Genomic DNA, 19,945 nt, shown 5'->3' on the forward strand with positions numbered 1-19,945 from the left:
AGCAATTTGTGGTCCACTGAATCAAAGACCTTAGATAGATTCAAAAATAAGGCAGCGCAATGCTGTTTTCTGTCCAAAGTAACGATAAGATCATTAGTCACAACCATAGCAGCAGTACTGGTACTGTGGCCAGTTCTAAAACCAGACTGAAAATCACTTGTTGTTATCAAGTAAAAACTGTTTTGACTGTAAATTTACCGAGGATTCAAGGATCTTAGCTAGGACTGAGAGTTTGGAAATCGGATGGTAGTTGTTTAACTCTGAGGGGTCTCCACCTTTAAGTAAGTGGAGAATATAGGCAACTATCCAGATTTTAGGTATTGAGTTGGACAAAAGGTTCTAATTAAAAATATGAGTAATGGGCTCAGCAATAATATCTGCCGCCACCCTTAAGAGATAAGGATTATCTTGACCTGCAGACTTTTTGTGGTCAATGTCATTTGAGCTGTCAAATATAGACCCAGCACAAATAAAGTGCTTGTTAAATTGGCTGACCATGGCAGCTTTGTCCTTTATTTAGTCTGAGCCAATACCATGTGTTCAGGGAGGCTTGAAGCAACATGAGTACCTGAAAGGATTAAATATATTTCCAGAATTTTGAGGGGTTATTTAGGTTCTCTATAACTGACTTTAGATAAACTGATCATTGAGGTGCATTTGTTCCTTAGGGAGCTAAATCTAGCTTGGGCCCAAGATTTATTTCTTTAACAAATTAGCCCTGAAAGGCTGTCTGAATACCAGGGATTGTCCCTACTGCTGGTCCCTTAATGGGAACATGTTTATTAGAGATAGACTGGAAAATTGAGTGAAAATATTCCCATGCCAGTTCAACATCCATAATCAGACTGCTAAGGTCATTGTAATACAAATCATGCAGGAAAGCCTGCTCTTCAAAGCTTTTAAAATATCTTTTAAAAATTATTGAAAAGATCTGACGCACTCAAGAGGGTAATACATTTAAAAAGCCTTTAATATTTCATGGCTACTTAGTCATAGTTAAAAACATGCATTCTTGACTATCTTTTAAAAATGAAATGGGATTTTACCTTGGGGATTTTGTATTCCTGACACAAGCAGTTGCACAATGATCACTTACATCATTGCAAAGTATGCCAGTTGAGGTGTATTTGTGAGATGTATTTGTTATAATTAAATCAAGCAAGGTAGATTTATTTTATGCTATAGTATTTGGCCTTGTTGGTGCATTGATGAGTTGCCCAAGGTTTAAGGAGTCACACAGTTATTTAAAACAATCTGAGGTCCATGAAAGCCACTACCAATTTAGATCAAGGATGAATTCAGAATCATTTAATTCATGTAAAATATCTGAAATAGATTTGAAAGCATCCTTTGAGGCAGACAGGGGTCTAAAGCAGCCAACCACAGTGATATGAGAATCCTTTGTTACACCCACTTCGATGGCCAAGACTTCAAGTCTTCAAGTTAATCAACTGGGATTTGATATACTGGCAACTCTGCCTTCTTTACCCACCCGATCAGTTTGAAACCATCAATAAAAATTAAGTCATCAGTTACCAATTTCTTGAGCTGCGTTTCGGGTAGAACCATTAAGTCATATTTGTCGTATTTGCCCAGATCTTGATCATATCCATTTTAGTTACAAGACTTCTAACATTTAAATGTATAAGACCAAGGCCTGTTCTACTTTTGAAATCTTAGAGAGTGGGTAAACATGGGTAGTAGGCCAAGGATTGGGCTGAGCATTTCCAGACAACATCAATAAAAACATAACCATACATTGCAATTTTACTTTCACAGAAAATGATTTATCAGGACCGCCATCACCTACAAACTGTGAGAAAGAGTCCTCCAAGATGATAAAATAGTAATTTAATAACATTAGATTCTGAAGATATAGGATCTCGTTGATTTGCGCTTGAGAGTGGTAAATCTTCAGTTGATGAAGTGGACTGATTGATGATATGACTCAAGAATTCTCGTTGTAGAAGTTGAGAGTTGTCTTGAGTGTAGCAAGATGAATTCACTCTCCCTGTTATGCCCTTTCAGTTCATTTAATCCAGGGTTGCACTGAATAAGTGTCAGGAATGTAAAGAAATATATAACTTAAATGCTGTTTTGTTGAGGACAGACCAGGTGTCAGTGTGGGGTCTTAAACTTGTATTTTTCCCCATTGTTAAATCTGCTTTGTGGGTGTAGTACAACTGAATTAATGAAGTAAGATACTGTACACTTGTTCTTCATTAAGCAGGACATGTTGAGTGTTTTTTTGTTCATGTTTTGTTTAACAAATGTGTGTCTCTCAAATCATGGGTGGTATGTAGCAGCCATTTAACAAACAAACAGTAATTAGTTCCTGTAATGATTCTCCATTACATTTCTCAGCGGCCAAACTGTTTGAGAGGCAACGCAAGCACTGTTGCATTATAATTAACAATAGCTTGTATATTCCCCCAGAGGTGCCAGTTTATGGGTAAGGGGTACATTGGGAGAGAAAGGAATAATAAGAGAGAGAGGAAGAGATAGAGAGAGAGAGAGAGAGAGACAGTGAGATGAATAAGAAATAGTACAAAACAGACTGACTTGTGTGTTTTTTCATTTGCTCTTCCTTGTTAATATCTCCCTTCTTTAGTGCAGTTGTACAGTAGATTTAATTCCTGAGCCACCTGGTTCAGCACTGTGAACTGAGTGAGTACTACTGTCCAAACTGTTTTCCACCCCCCTTTTTCTCATATTTAATGGTCATGGCCAATTAACATTTTCTGTTTTTATTGCATGTCATTTAAATATTGCTCCCAACTCCCACTTTTGGCCCAGGATGGGTTTAGATCCAAACCATCCATTAAAAGAGAAGGGATAGTGTGAACCACAAGTGTGAATCACTCAAAGTTATGGGTGTAACAGTACACAAAATTCAAGGATTGGGTATGTACCTCGGTTTTGGGGTCATGGTTCGGTACGATTTCAGTACAGCAGAAAAAAGATGCGGTATTGTTTCTCTATGGAGATAACGGAGCATATTTTAACAATAGTGTTGCTCTCAGTCAGTGTTATGGGTCTCTTGTTTGTCATTCTGATGGCAGTGACACTACAGGGTAACCAGGCTACCTTGGCTAAACCGGCTAGCATACACTCATGAGCCTGCTACAGCTAAGTGGTGTGCTGCCAAAATGCTCTGGGTAAAACTTGCGCTCTAGAATTATTGTTCCACATGTCGGACTAAGTGGATTATTAAACTATTTTGACAGTAATTGTTTGGGTCAAGGAGTGTATTCTTCGTATGACTGCATGCAAAGAACTGTAACGACTGTACTGTGAAGATCCGGGACAAATACACATACCGTTACACCCCTACTTAAAGTGTACCATCCATGGCCCTCTTCCTCAGTCACCTAACTAGTAATACTAAAGGTGCCTTTAGACTGTGTAACAACAACGGTAGTGTAAATTTATTGCATGTCACATTGTGAGAGAGACGAGACACCTATAATAAAAATCTTGGCACAATCTGTGTCAGACTGTACAATATCAATTTGAGGCATGTCAGATTGTGCACTGAATGTATAGTAAATCATGGCACTACAATGTAAACAGAAAAAAGTACATGAAGGCAGAGGTACATCATTAGCTCGTGTCATCCATCTGTGCCACTCATATGTTTTGAAAATGCAGCAAAATCACACAAACTTAATTTTAATTTCACCTCCAGCCTTTTGGTTTTTGTGTGCCATGGATGTCTGAAGGAGAACAAGTGTGTTTTCCCCTAAACTTTAATCAGAAAACTGCACTTAGGAAGTGTCACACTGACCAGTGTTTTCTGTCATTTCATGACATATTCTGATTGGTTGGTTTGTAGACATGGGTTGCAGCAGTCACATTATTAGAATTTGGCTAAGCCGGCTAACATACACCGATGGGCATGCTACAGCTAAAATTTTTGACACTGTCAGAATTTTGCCTCAGTCTGTCTTTGGTTGTCAAAGCTCCAAATGGTCGTCGATTGACATGTCTCGCAGTGCGTTCTGGGACCACCGTTTTAGACTGACAACCAAAGATTTTACCAATTTTCTCTCACGATTGTCAACATTTGTCTTATATAGCCCAAAATCTCACAGTGGAAAGGAGCCTTAATATGATAATGAAGACATGGTCATACACCATGTTTGCTTGTGCAAACATCAGAGTTCCCAGCCAAGCAAGAAGCACCACTGCTGGGGATTCAATCAAGGTCACTCCAGCTGTGACAAAGTTTTTTCTTACTTGACATTACTAATTGTAGTATTCTCATTTTATCCAAATGTGCACTTAGAAATAATGGTATAGTTTTAAAATATATGTTAAGATATATACTATAGAGACTGCAAAGTAGTGTGAATGAGTAGGAGGTTAAAACCTTGTATTGTGACATCGAACAAACTAGGTCTTTTCGAGCATACTCCGGCCCTTATGTTTACGCACACTCTGACTTCCTTGTTCACAGGACAAGCAAGGACAGTTCTTGACAGCAATCAGTTGAATTTCATCACTATCCCAAACTGCCATGGCCTACATTAAGGGGAGTCTTAACTTACTCTTGCATCTGTGTGATTACTAACTCTTTCCACCATTGTCTCTCTCTAGGTCTCTCCAGGACTTGTCCAAGCAGACAGAGTTGCCTTATGGTACGGTGCTGGACTCTGCAGTATATGATCAGGTGCGCTCCAAGGCAATGAACCCCTTTGAGAGAGATCCTATGTACTCCCAGATGTGGCGGATGATAAACCGTACTGGAGGTGCTGATAACAATGTTGAAGAGTCAAAGGAAGGCATTCGGAAGGTAGGTTTTTACATTTTAATCTTTAGTTTTAGTAAGTTGTCAGTTTCTAAACAAAGGTACTTAGACACATGTAAAATAACTGTTGATAGTAAAACAAAAATTGGTGTTGAAGGAGTACTGTGGTTTTGAGTAAAGGGGTCCAGTTGCGAAGCGGGGGCAACACCAAAGCAATCATTTATTATACAAAGCATTCAGATTCAGGCCATAATTTGCCAGCATTTAAACTTGTCAGTTTCGACAACACATACTTTGAGCTGCATATTATGATACGAAAAGTGCTATATAAATTATTTATTTATTTATTTATTATTATTGTTATTGTTATTGTTATACATGTATATAATTTTATACTATGTGGCTTTCTTTCTTTGTAGAATTTACTGTTAACATGGTTATAATAATAAGGATAATTCTATAACAATTAAAAATATAATAATAGTAAAATAATAATAATAGTAGTAGTAGTAATACTTTTTACTATAATAATAGTAAAAAGTATTCCATGGTATGGTGCAACATTAGCCCTTAAAAGATGAGCCTTGTGGTGTGATCATACTGCAAGATACGTCCTGCGTCCTCCATCCTTCCTTTCCCAGAGAACAATTTCACTTGAGATCATTGCTGCCCAGCATTATGTTAAACCAATCATAAACCAATTTATGTGACAAAGAAAAGCGCACTCTGTGTAAGTGCTGTTGTCACTGAATAACATGGGCAGCTGGTAAACAGTTAGGTTGCTTTGCACATGGGGTGATTTAACAATTATATTTGATGTAATGATACCATTAGGGATAAGAGCGAAAAAACGTCTCTTTCAATAGAAGCATTCAGCACATTTATTTGTTCAGCTGTTTGCATTTGGGTCCGTTGATCCCAAAATAGGAAAAAGACAGAACTTCATCAGCACAGCAAATGCTGTCAAGGTCTTTTGCCTGATCATGTGTTTCTGCATTCTTTGTTTTTTTTTAATTTTTAAAAAAAATTTTAAATAAGGGGTTTATATTCTAATACCACGCATTTTATATCAGCATCCAAAAGGCAAAACACTCACAGTTTTTCTGATGTTATTCATAAGAATTTTGCTTGTAAACCTGCACCCCCAATTTATAACACATTTAATACATACAGTACAGTGAATTGAATTTCACACTGTATATATAGCATACAGTACATCCTTCTTGTACACAGCTCAGCCTCAGTCCTGTTTTGACATACAGCTCCTGCTACAGAACGATGTTAATGATACACAGATAATGCTTGCATGGTTAAATACTTAATTCCCTCGGTGATTACCCGGCATCATAAATACCTGACTACCGCATCTCATTTGCACGCATCCCACTTTCTGTTTGCATCGCCCTTCTCTCTCCCAGTGAGAGTCTCACTTTATCCCTCCTCCCTTTAGAATATATTAGCCTTGAACTGGAGCCAGCATTGGAAGAGTTGGGAGGAGTGATTAAAGTGGCGTGTGGTGTTTTTAAAATGATGAGATAAATGCAGCACATAACAGCATATAAGCACACAACTATTAACACACATACGTTGTTTTTTTGGCAGAGGTGTTTATTGAGCATGTACAGTATACCAGAATCATAAATAAGTCAGTATTTTATTGTTAATCTGAGTTATGTGTGTGTGAAACCAAGAGGTATATTTTTTATCTTAACTAACAACTTGACACAAACAGCTTGATGTAAAAAACATAAATCTTCTGATCTGATTGAGTTTGATTAGGAATTTAAAGTTATTTTATTGCGCATCACATTTAGTCTGTCTTTCATGCTATCATATCAGTTGACTGAATACAAATGTTTCTCTCAAAAAAATAATTAAAGGGTCCTAAAAAATGTTCATTGCTAGTGGCAAATTAAGAAAATATCATTGGAGGAATTTTAATGCAGACAGTATGCTAGTTCTTTTTTTCAAATGTATGTAGTTATTAAGGAAATTAGAGTCATAATATTGTGGAACTGTCATGTTGAGGACTGTGTAGAAATTATCACATCTTAAATGAAGAGCTCACAAAATCCTGATACTTTTTTGTATTTAAAATATTTAAATAAAATTCACATGGATATACAGTTGTAGACCTGGTGTCTAATAGTATCCACATTAATTCAGTCATTCCAATCATTGTAAAATAATTTTAAGTAGCTTAAAAAATCCAACAATATTGCCATTTTGAAACATTATGTAGGAACATGCTGATTTTTTGACCTCTTGGCATATATACTACGTGAATAACAGCGCCACCAGAGATTAAGTTGTAAGATCATTTTAAAATAGTTCAAAAGTTTGGACATCACTGCTGCAAGACTGCTCAATATTGATGAATAGAAAAATGAGGTGCTATGTGAGCATGGAGCTGATGTTTTTTTCAATCATGTTTTACTATTTGACTAGTGTGGTACACAGGGATCATTGCCCCACAGGTTATTTTGTTGACATTGTTGGATAGGCTGTCCACTCCAAAACCATGTTAGAAATCATAAAAATAGATGAAAAAGCAGTGTGGTTTCATATGCTATCTATTATCTTTAGCGGACATTTGTGGAGAGCATGCTGTTGAAAACCACAGGGCATGATCATCCGACTTTGGCACTTATCACTAAGGACAGCAAGACCAAAGTCAAACTCTATGTTGTTGTCCATTGATTGATTGCAGCAAGTGGTGGGGAAATTCAGTTTCTCCCTGTTGTATCAGTGCTACATTCCAGCTGCCAAAGATCAGCTAAAAGGTGACTGCAACACAGCAGTAATACCCAGGAGATGAACAGAGTCACCTGTGAGATGTTAGGCTGACCATTCAAGTCTGCTTGCTGCTTACATTGAGTTGATGGCTGGAGACAGTGAGAGGACAGTATGCTGTTGGGGAAATTTTCGTACCTGTCTGTTGCCTGCTAGTGGACTACAGTAAATAGAGGGTAATCTGAACAGAAATGCATTCAAACTACATGCGGACACAAAGTCGCAATGTCAGAGATTGGACTGCTGCTTGGTGCAGGCTAGGTTGAATTGTTTATCAACCTAATGTGCACAAGTAAGCCTAGCACAATAGTGTCAAGTAAAAGTTATGAGTAATGTGTAATTCATTATTTTTTAAAATCCTTATGTGTCTACAGAAAGAGCTATGTCAATAGTGATAGTAATACATAGTAAGAGAACAAGAGTCCGCATTAATGTCTTGTGGCTACTGATATACTGTACATTTCCAGGAGCTATGCTAAAGTGTTTAAGGTTGAATATTTCTTTAATTAGTAAGTAAGACTGAATGCTCTATGATGAGTAAATAATATGACAAAGGTAGCTTTCCAGTAGCAACAGAGTGCACGCAGGCAGGACTGACAGGAGACAGAACTGGATAAAGTGCTGGTCATAAGCAGGATGGAGAAAGGACCTGGATCTCTTGGATAAATCCTACAAGACAAAGGTGACACCTCCAGAGTGGCAGCAAGCACTGCACAGCAGCAATGAGAGAGAACACGAGAGGGAAGCAGACCTTCCTCTCTGACTATTTCAAATAGCTTCACTGGCATGAACAAAAACACGTTGTTGGCAAAGCAGTTTACAGAAAATTCACATGTATTACATACTACATATAAATATTAAATACACAGGTCACACATGCACATACATCAGTGTTGTTTTTGACTGTCAGAAGCTCTGTCAGAAATTGACATTTTTACAAATTTTTACGCTACACTTTTTTATTCTGGTTGGTTTGCCTGGTTTTAACAAGGTAAAAGATTTTAGTCATCAGACTTTTGGATTTTAAGTTAGCTGTCAGCTGGATGTAGCCTGCTGGACTGCCACGACTGCTGCTAGCTTAGCTAGGTTGTTTTTAGCCTGGTGGCCAGGCTAGCTGGTTGTTTTTACTGAGGATTTTAAGGAATTTTCTCTTTGGATTTTACTCCTCTATCCCTGGTTGAGGGGCTTGAGGGACATTGTTTGAGTATTGAAGATAGGAGAAGTTTCTGCAGTTCAAATGGACTTTACTCACCCCCTCCAGTCATGGGTTTCCACTTGAGAGACTGGACCACTTTAGGCGTGTTGCAGGTCTCATCAATGATGGTCATAACTAGGGGTGTGCCCGAATACAAATACGTTATTTGGCAAAGCACAAATAGTGGGTTTTTTATGAATATTTGTTTCATACAAATATTTTTTTAATTATTTGTTTTTGGGAAGAAAAAAATAAAACATGTCAAATACCAGCGAGCAGGTCAGTTATAGTCGCTAACTCAGTCTCTCTCCTCTGCTCCGCTGTTACGTCTATCAGCAGGTCTCAATGAGGGGAGTCACATCCACCTGCTACATGACACTTATTTCTTAATTTGGATATCACTTTTCATCTTTAATTTTCTAAAATTATAAGCGTAATAAAAACAAAAACAGGATTTTTAAGCCTCTTTCCACGTTTATTCGAATACAAATACAAATACAAATAATTTTGCTGCCTCAACAAATACAGATACAAATACAAATACTTGGCCCTCTGCACATCCCTAGTCGTAACAGATGGAATCTCCAATATTAAGACTGAGCTCTTCTCCATTACAAGTCTCATAAATGATCTCCAGCGGCAGTCACTGCTTGAAGACTGCTTGGCCTCTTTGGTACTGCCTGGTTTTGGGGTGCCAGATGCCGGCTGCCTCCCACCGGCTCTTGGAGAAGTTGCCTCCTGGCTTTTAGTTGTAAAAGGTAAACACCGAAGAATTTTGCTTCCCCCCTTCGTCCCATATGGATCTGTGAATGTGACATCACTGATGACCTGCAGCAGATAGCATGCCCTCCTTACCTCTAGCTGAGCTCACTAACCCAGAGGGAATTCTACCTCCGCCAGTGTTTTTAGTAAAGCTTTTAACACTATCCCTTGTGGGATAGGGCCCTCATTATCAGCGGATGAGCATCTAACTAATTTCAATATCATCTGCAATTCAATTCCTTGATGAAATTGCCCCATTAAAATTAAAACACAATTAAAATTAAAACCAGGAAAAATAACACTTGTCCCAGTAATGGGACACCTAGGTTTTCCTCAGCTCTGACCCTAATAAGTTCAATGAGATTTTCGCTTATAAACTGTCTTGAGTACATTCATAAACGAAATGAAAATTTCCTTAAACTCATCTCAAAAAAGACTGAGATACTTCTTGTGTATTGGAAATGGAAATGTGCTATATAAATAAAGGTTATTATTATTATTATTATTATTATTATTATATGCAGGTTATATATTATACTGATGATTTTTGGGATCTTATAGTGATTGTGAGTCCCTTAGGCTGTGGCAGGCAGACAACAAATATTTAGCTGCCAGAGGAGCTGCTGTCCCTTCACCCAGGAAAACTGCCGGTTTCCCCTCTGTGGTTAACTTGAGGAGGTTTGTTAATTTCTTGGCTATTTCCCTGTATTGGAAGTATCTTACTGAAGAGAACTTCTCACAGTGGAGGAGGAAATGCATCTCTGTGTCCACCTCCCATGTCTGGGCAGCCATTTCTGCCTGTATCTTCCGGTTTCTACCGCCAGTTAATGGTCACTGAGCCTGTATTTTGTCACGATCAGTCTCTGCTTCGTATCTCTGACAGAGTGGAATGTTCTAAATATAGATCTTTTGACTGACTCATAATTAGTTTTATTGGATTGTGTTGTTTTGAATCAGAGCTGTTGAGAGCCCATTGGTTAGTTTCACCATCAGCTGACTGAGGGGGCTGTTTTCAGGGTTCAGCCCTTTGGTTTTTAGTGCTTTGAAGGGATGTATGTGTTTTGGACTTGAATTTAGATGTGTCCAAAAATGTTATTGCCTGTTTTTGTATGTTTAACAGTACTGGGAAACATCCCAGTTCTGCTCTGCAGGCGTTATTTGGAGTTTTCCTTTGAACGATTAGAGTTCTTCGACAGAATTCAGTGTGGAGGGCCTCTACTGGGTGTTTGTCCCATGAGACATACTCCAATCTACTGAGCGGGCCCCAGACCTCACTTCCATATAAAGCTATTGGTAAAATTAATTGGAATGTTAATGTTGGATAACTTGGTTTCTAATGCACACATTGCTCTGCCTGCTTTTTCTTTGAGTGTATTTATTGCCGTACTGAAATTTCCTGATGCCAATATCTTATGACCAAGGTAAGTATAATTTTTTGTGCGTTCAATTAGGGTGTTGATCAAAGTAAAATAATTGTTTTCAAGATGTTTTTTTTTAAGATAAGAATTTGGGTTTGTTTAAAATTTACCTCCAAGGCCCAGTTATGGCAGTATTGTTCTAGGATGGTCAGGTTATGTTGAAGACTATCTCTGGTTGGGGACAACAGAACAAGGTCATCTTCATAAGGTATCTAATCTCTGTGTCAAAGAGTGTGAGGCCCAGAGCTGCTGAATGATCCAACTGGTCCGCAAGTTCATTTATATACAGATTGAATAATATAGGACTTAAACAGTGCCCTTGTTTCACACTGCATCCTTGAGTGAAGTACTCTGTTCTTTGATTGTTAATTTTCACAGCTCACTGGTTGTGCTTGCACATACATTTGATAAGATTATATACCTTACCACCTAGTCTACTTTGAGGGATTCTGAAGAAAAGTCCCTCAAGCCAAATGGAATCAAAGGCTTTTTTTAAAATTGATGAAACAAGCAAATATTTTCCCTCCCTTTTCTTGGTGGACATGTTTATTAATTAAGGTGTGTAAGGATATGATCGGAGGTTTGGTAACTTGGAAGAAAGCCAATCTGACATTTGCTAATTATATTTTTTTCTTGAATAAAGGTGGGTTTCCTGGAATTCAAGATACTACAGAATATTTTCCCAAGGTTGTTGCTGACACAGATCCCTTTGTAGTTATTAGGGTCTAATTTATTACCATTTTTATGGATTGGGACATCAGGAAAGCAGCCAGCAGTCAGCACTATGTTGAACAGTTTAACAACTGCAGTTTGCAACTCAGGGGCACTGTTCTTCAGCATTTCATTTTTTATGCAATCTGTGTCACAAGCTTTATTGGAATTAAGAGTTTTCAGTATGTCTGTTAACTCGTTTTGTGTAATTGGGTAATCTAATGGATTTTTGGTTATTCATGATGGCTGATTCAAGGTTCCCTAACTTTGTTTCAATTTCAAGTTGATTTAGGTTCAGGTCTTCAGGTGGGATGCTTTTATAGACGTCATTAAAATATTTTTTTTTTCCAAACTCCACCGGCCCACCGATGCTGTGGCCCACTGGGATTTTTCCCAGTGTGCCCAATTGCCAGTACACCTCTGGTTCCTCATGGCTGAGGGTGAGGGAGTCAAAAGTGACTATATATATATGTTCATCTCCTGTGTAGTCTATACATTCAGGTTCTGAACCTGTTCATTTCTGCACAGAGAAGTATTGGGCTTGAAAGTGAAATATCTCTGTGTGTAGGGAGCTGTAGAACTCTTCTTCATGGTATGGTGACTTTGATGGAGGGTTGCATATTGCACACATACAGACCAGTGAAAAATCAAAGGAAAAACTGGTACAGGTCTGAATGCTTGACCCCTAGAGTGAGGGGATTTGGTGGCTCTGTTATGCTGTGAAGGGCATTTTGCTGGCATGGGTCCACTTGTCCCCTTAAAGGCAAGGGTCACTGCAAATCAATACAAAGTTGTTCTGAGTGATCACCTTTATTCTATGATGAAACATTTCTATCCTGATGGGAGTGGTCTCTTCCAAGAAGACAATGTCCCAATTCACAGGGCACGAGGGGTCACTGAATGATTTGATGAGTATGAAAATGATGGATATGCTATGGCCTTCGCAGTCACCAGATCTCAACCCAACTGAACACCTATGGGAGATTTTAGACTGACGTGTTAGACAGCGCTCCCCACCACTGTCATCAAAACAAAAATGAGGGAATATCTTTTTAAAGAATGGTGTTCCTCAGCCTTGGCATTGATTCTACAAGTCTCTAGAACTCTTCTGGAGGGATGAACACCATTCTTCTCTCTAGAGCCAGTGTTTGGTTTGTCCATTCGGGGCTACTGTAGAAACATGGTGGTGCAACATGGCAGGCTCTGTGGAAGAGGACCTGCTCCCTATATAGATACAAAGAGCTCATTCTAAGGTAACAAAAACACAATGATTCGTATTTTCATGGGATTATACACTCATTAAAACATACTTATGAATATTACATTCCATTTCTACCAAGTCCACCCTGCTAGACACCACTAAAACTTCTTCTTTTAAGAAATCAGGTCTGTGGTCTAGACCAAAAGTGTAGAGTACAAGAGTGCAAGAGTACAAACCCTGAATATTCCAAAGCTTATTGTGAAAGATTTAATTGAGAGAAAAAAGAAATAAATTTAACCAAAACATGAACAAAATGAAACAGACAAAAGACCAATCTGGTGCAACCAATTTACAGGAGAATTAATATATTTAAACTAACTTTGTATTTGTGTGTGTGTGAGACAGAAAGATAGAGAAAGAGTGAACGTGTGAGTGTCTGTATGTGTCTGTATCTCCGTGTGTGTGTGTTCTTTATCTAAGGTATTTCTGTACCTCATGTTCGCAGTAGTCTGTTACACAGAGTGTGGAGCATCTCTTTGATTGCCCCTAGTTCCCCTTACAGTGGTGGATAGGGGAGGCGTAGGATTGTTCATCATAGATGCATAGGTCATCTGTTGGTGATGGTGGGGTGTTGGGGTCTTCTGTGGCTGGATGGGCCAGTAGGGTGGGATATAGGATGGGGACGGAGTGCTGTAGGGGGGCAGAGCACTGCAGGTGCCACAGGTAGGTGGGAGGTAGAGTTTCTTGTCTGTATCTGGGTGGTCTGTAGTTCCTGGGAGCAGCAGCTGTGTGGGCAAGGGTGTTGGGGTTGCGACCAAGGGTAACATCCTTTTAATGTTTTACGAAATATTCTCATCCCAGCCCATACAGGTGTAGCCCGTCATAGAGATCCCATGTCCAAGGCAGACAAATATTTGGTGTCCAAGTCCTTTTGGAATCCATGAGTAATCCACCTGATCTTCTGTTTTTATTTTCAGTGTGTGTTCTCTGTGACTAGCAGCGTGTCTAGGTATTGTTACGGAAGGTTTCTGAGCTGCAGGCTGTCTGTGCAGCACATTTCAGGTCTGTCTCTCCCACCGCGCAGCACACAGCCCTGTAATATTATACACTTTTGTCTTCTTAAAGGCTTGGTTCTTTGGTTTGGCAGCTTATAAAAACATATAGTTCTGGATTCTTTACCCTGTTGGTAGTGCATCCCACCACACAGCAGCTTTTAGGCATATTTCTGTTGTTTGCTAGCAGACAGAAGTGACGAGGGGGCACCTTTACTCAATACAAAGTCAATGGAGAGCCATGAATTGTTTTCTCCTCCATAGTGGGCGGGACTTAATTGCGCTATGTCTCTATGCACCACCACTTGTTTGCAACGGTGTGTGTTGCTGTCTTTCTATTTTATGTCACTACTCTGTTTCCCAAACTTAACCCTCCCCCGTCCTTCTTTCTACTCTCTTGATATTTTCTTTCCTGTATCTCCCCCTGTCTCTCTGCCAGTCTCTTATTCATCTACATTGTGTTAAAGGCTACAGGGTGCACTCTAGTGGTACATTAATGCTTGTTCCTCTCTCAGTTGCTTTGACACAGGCTGATGTTTTATTTCTGCTGCAGTGACATAATTGCCATGTTTAACTGTATTTGTAAACCTCGATAATGAAAATGTATGGTATTTGATCATTCTAAAACAAAGTACTTTAAATGTAGATTGAACTTCACTTTAGTCAGTCAAATACTGTTGATATCCTCCTCCACATTTAGGTCTCCCTCTGAATTAATCTCTGAAATTCATCTTCCTCTCAGAAAAAAGTGAAACATTAATTTTACCCTGAAGCTTGTCACACAGAGAAAAAAGAGGTGTCAAAGGCTAAATGATCTCTTGATCTCAGTTACTTTTCACAAAGTCTGCCAAAAAGAGATGTAGAAACTAAGTGAAACACTTAATGGCCAATAAACTGAAGCAATCACCTAAAAATTCTTCAAAGTGGAGACTTTCTGCCTGTTATATTTTCCTCTCAAACTAGTGAACAATACCTGGAACAGTACTTTCAAGCTGGAGGGTATTTGGAAGACCATAGTGTTATTAAGAGACCCTATGAGTCACTCTGACTCGGACTCTTTTGCTCTCTGCCTCTATTTGATATATTTTGATGTGTTTGTCTCCTTCAATCCAGTCCCTCTGCTATATTTGATTCCTATGAGGTTAAGAACTTGATATATTTTGCCCCTCAGTGTCATGCTCTCTCTTCTCCCCCTCCTCTTCCCTGCTGCAGCTTTCTCTCTTCGTCTCTCTCACTCTCTCTCTTTCTCTCAGGCCTTTTCTCTTTCACAATAAACCTCTTACTCCTCTCTGTCACCGTTGTCTCCTGTGCACTATGGATTTTCTCCCTTTTCAGTTTCGATCCCCTGCAGCAGAATAATATTATATGTCAGATCGGGTCAGCGTCTGAGCTGTCTCTGGTATCACTCACACACAAACACACACACACACACACACACAGATGCACGTACATGTGGAAATGCACATACAAACACTATTTTTTCACGTGTCCAAAAGCAGACGTATGTAAGCTTCATACACTAACACTTTTACTGACATGCACACCTCGGATGCATTGATACACACAAACACACACAAAGCCAGGCAAGCGCTGCAGAGTGAGGCCTGTCAGTGGGTAATATATGTGTCGCTCCCATTTCAGTCAATGATCAAGGCGTTCAATAAACTAAGAGGTGTTGCACCTCAGACTTGATATCTCATTAACTTGGTGTCACATATGATTTCAAAGACTAGTGTGTTGTATGTCACTGTTTGACATGGCGTTTCTATTTAAAGCAATGCGTTACTCAGTTGTGGTTGTCTCCATTTATTCATGGAAGGTCTCAGGAAGACTTTTTTTTTTTCTCAGTGTGATGTTAGGCAGGCCTTTTAGCTGAGGAGCTCCTGACAGCTCAGCATTTGACTGTTGTGCTGACTTGTAAAAGTAATTACTGAAATTAACTATCAATTACTTACCCTCTTAATTACTTAACCTCTGCACCCCCTGGACTGCAGCTTGTAAAGTACTGACACAGACCATAATGTGATGTGCTACTAATATGAGGCATCATATATTTGTCATAAAAATGGAAGGTCATAGTGACAGTGATGTGAACTCCCTCTGCTCACAGCTATAAAACAGAACCAACCAGCATCTAGTACTGTGCCATAGTGTTGTTTGTGAGTGTGTGAGTGAGTGAGTTTTTTTCGTGCTTTATACAATATGTATGTACATAGTTCAAAAGGACACATGCTGTTTATATTTTACGTATGTCCTCATAGCTTAAAGTGTTTTACAATATTAAATCAGTGTTCATAGGATGACTTTTTTTTCTTGTCACATTTGATTTCAGCTCGTGCCACAGGAGACCTTAACATATAAAGGAATGGAAAATGGAAATGTGTCTCACTGAGTGGCTTTTAAGTCTTGACAGTGTAGCACACACACACATATATATACATATGCAGCCTACACTCAAGCTTGAGCACACACACACACTACTGAGATATTCACATTTGCATGCTTACTCGCATACATTCCAGCGCACACACATACACACCTGACTCAGTTGATGTAAGTGTCCCTGTGTGAATATATGACAGCTACTCTCTGTCAGGTCTCAAGAGTCTTTGATGACTGCTGAGTGATTTTAGAGTTGAGTGGATTGCCAGTGTGAGTGATTTTCTGTCTGCCTGACTTTCTGCTGCACCATGCAAAGGTCCCACTTTAGAAAATGTGCATTACATATTATCATTACTCTGCAGTCTCAAATTGATGGCAGCTTCTAAAAAAAAAGAAAAGATTTGTATTGAAGCAGCAGTTATATCAACATTCACTTAAGTCAAGGCTAGGAGTAAAGAAAGCATAGTAAAGGCTGTTCTTCAATAAAGACACACAACACTTTAATGAGTAAATATGGCAACAGTGAATTCACTAGCTTTCCAATCCAACCCTGAACAGAACAGCTTTGAACAGGACAATGAAGCCTTTAGTAGATTATGGATAATTCTGAATTTCATCCATGCATGCATCTAACAGTCACTCAGGGCTGTGAAACAGGAGGAGAAAAGGAGGGCAGGATATTGTGTTGGAAACAGTGAGTGTAAAGTTGACCCATTTCTGCTATCATTTGTAAAACCCAGTTTTCTAAGAAAAAAAAAACATTTCTTGGAGATGAATTTCAAATATTTTTGAAGCATGGTAATCTTTATTTTACCATGCTGAAATGGATCTGATCCATTCATCTGATGAGGTCATACCAATCAATAGTCTTAGGCATGTGCTTGATGTGTTTGTGTACTGTCAAAAATGTCATCTTGTGACACTTTTATCGCATGGATTTAACTTTCTAGGCAGTGTTTCACTAATATTCTTCAAAATTCATGCATTTGTACACACCCATACCTGTTTTACATGGTATATAATATTATTGATAATGGAAAATTGCCTCACTTGTCCTACATATGTTTTACTCCATTCTGTAACAAGCTCGTTTCCCATCACCTAATGTCTCCCTATCACCATCTGCCCATTTAGCATAATGACTCCAGAAATTATGATAAAAATTACCATCATTTCTTCACCTCTGCTACATATATTTCGAGACTGGAAGTAAGGAGCTGTATAATGTAAGCCTATAAGCTTTCACCAATTTACCATAATGATTTCAGTGATAATGATAAAGATTATGCTGATTTCTCTGCCAGATAGAACTGATGGTAAATTAACCAAGACCTGTTTAGATTCTTCAGCCCTGGGTGAGGCCATCACAGCACTCGGGAGGACAATTGAGACAAAGCAGTGGAAAGATGAGGGGTGGAGGGGAAGAAGATATGGATGGTGAATGGGTGCTCGGGGAGTAAGAAAGGGGAAATTGGGAGATTTAGGGAGGTGGAAAGAGAGTGATAACAGAGGAGAAAGTGACCGAAAGAGAGCTGGAGACTGTGGGAGTTGCTGGAAATGGGTGAGAAAGGACAAGAATGGAGAGCGAGGTGAGGGCAGGATGGAGGGGTAGATGGAAAAATAGAGAAAGAATTGGTGATCAGGGACCTAGATAGAGTTGAAATGTAGAAAAGGAAGATGGAGGAAATGAGAATGTGGAAGATATGAGACGGAAGAGAGGAGATGAGGAGAAAGAGCACAGAGACAGAAAATATGGGCGAATTTTAACACCACATTTTACTAATACATAAATTCTTTATTTTCCTATTGCCTTAATGGACTCTTGGGTGCATTAATCAGTGGGGCTAAGACCATCAAATAAAAAAAAACACCCTATCAAACATTAGAGAGCGGATTTAGCGAGACAGACAGAGAGAGAGGCAGAATTTGTCTGACTACAAATGAGGCGTCTCCTTCAATGACAATGATGCGTTAAGTGGCCTGGGTCATCTTTTTCCTCACAGTAAAACCTCATTACTCACAGCTTATATTATTTTATTAACATGAGAGGCAGGATGAGGGAGAAACAAAGAAGAAAAAATAAAGAGGGGGGTGAAAAGGGGATGGAAGGAAGAAATCGGGAGTAGGAGGATGACTAACACAGGAAGTGGTGAGACTAATAAAAGGGAGGCAGATAGAGGAACAAGTAAAAGTAGGAAAAGAAATAGGAAATGCTGGTAAGAGCTGTGGCAGAAGTGTGGAGAGAGAGACATTAATGGATGGAGTGGTGGTGGGAGGTAAACACAACAAAGAGAGAGAGAATAAGCCTTGGGAAGAAGGCATTCTTCCCCATCTCTCTCTCTTTCCTCCAGCTGTTATCTAGCCACTGTCCTCATTCCCTAATGGAAAAAAAAAACATGCAGGTAAAAACATGTAGGTGTGTCTAAAGATTTCAACACTACGCTCCCATCTTCAAGCTCTGCCTCTCTTCATTAGTGAGTTAAGCAATGTGAAGCAAGGTGGATGGGGAAAGATGTTTAAACAGAGCATGTCATTGAGCCTCACCCCACATGCCTCGCAGTGTGTGTGTGTGTGTGTGTGTGTGTGTGTGTGTGTGTGTGTGTGTGTGTGTGCTCTCAACTCAGAGACGCCTCTCTAACACCTGTTTACCCTCTCAAATCACAGTCAACAAGAGATCTGTAGGCAGCGGTGCAGTCTGAGTGTGTGGGTGTGTGTCTGCTTGTCTCACTGCGTATGTGTTTGTGTCAGTGTCACAGTTCTTTAAGGACCTCCTGCCAACCAGCCATTGGTCAGGGAGTTGCCAAGGTTACCGAGCAGGGTGGCCCAGCTGTGTTCGGGTGACAGATCTCTGTATTTGTGATTTGTCTCTCTCTCTCTCTCTCTCTCTCTCTCTCTCTCTCTCTCCATCTCTGTTTGAGAAAGAGAGGTTGACTTTTCATGAACAAAGCTTTCAGGTCTCAAGGTTGCCTGAAGCTATGCGACTTATATCTCTTACATGTTCATTAATGTGCAATGTCCTTCCGGTGATTCCCCTTTTCATCTCTTTAATTCCCTTCCTTCCCTTTCTTGGTTCCATTTTCTGCTGATGTTGTTTTGCTTTCAATGTCAGGAGTGATACTTGTGGTATTTTGTGTCTGAGCCAGTGCGATGGCATGGTGCAGCTACATAAGGGTCGAGGCACAACCAGTTTCATTAGATTTTTAAAAATTAATGTCATACTTATGTGTTTGTTATGTATTTTATTGGATTTGAATGAAATCTCTGCAGAGGCATAAGCTGGCTTGATATAAATCTGTCACTGTGCCTGAGTATGACTGCCGCAATATCCTCTGTAATAACCCAACCTTTGCTAAGACCAGAAAATGTCTTTTTTGGCTGCTGGGCTCTCTCATTTTCTATTTTCTAGTAGTGCAAATCACCCTGACAGGAAAAAGGGAAAGCTCTTTTCCTGCAGAGTCTGATAGCTCATTAGGATTCAACACAACAAGCCCAAACAGCAAACATATTTTCCTGCTGTTACAATCCTTTGCCTGTGTGATGACAGTGTTTCTGTGTTGTGACTCAGATTCAGGGAGAGCAGATGAAAAGAGAAAAACAGTAGGAGGAAATGGGAGAGAATTTACTCTCCATATTAAAGAAGGAAATGGTAAGTATTGAAAGAGACATTTGCCATAAGAGAAT

General features: G+C 39.3%; 1 protein-coding gene across 3 annotated transcripts in view; it reads left to right on the plus strand.

Annotated features, from left to right (window-relative positions):
• Nucleotides 1–19,945, plus strand: part of grid2 (glutamate receptor, ionotropic, delta 2) — a 229,831-nt gene that overhangs the window by 149,747 nt on the left and 60,139 nt on the right. For all 3 annotated transcript variants that reach the window (XM_067612160.1, XM_067612168.1, XM_067612177.1), the window contains exon 11: nt 4,600–4,795. In XM_067612160.1, coding sequence (XP_067468261.1) covers nt 4,600–4,795 — 196 coding nt within the window. The remainder of the gene's footprint in view (nt 1–4,599; nt 4,796–19,945) is intronic.

Source organism: Thunnus thynnus, chromosome 2 (assembly GCF_963924715.1).
Source record: "Thunnus thynnus chromosome 2, fThuThy2.1, whole genome shotgun sequence".
Classification (NCBI taxonomy): Eukaryota; Metazoa; Chordata; class Actinopteri; order Scombriformes; family Scombridae; genus Thunnus; species Thunnus thynnus.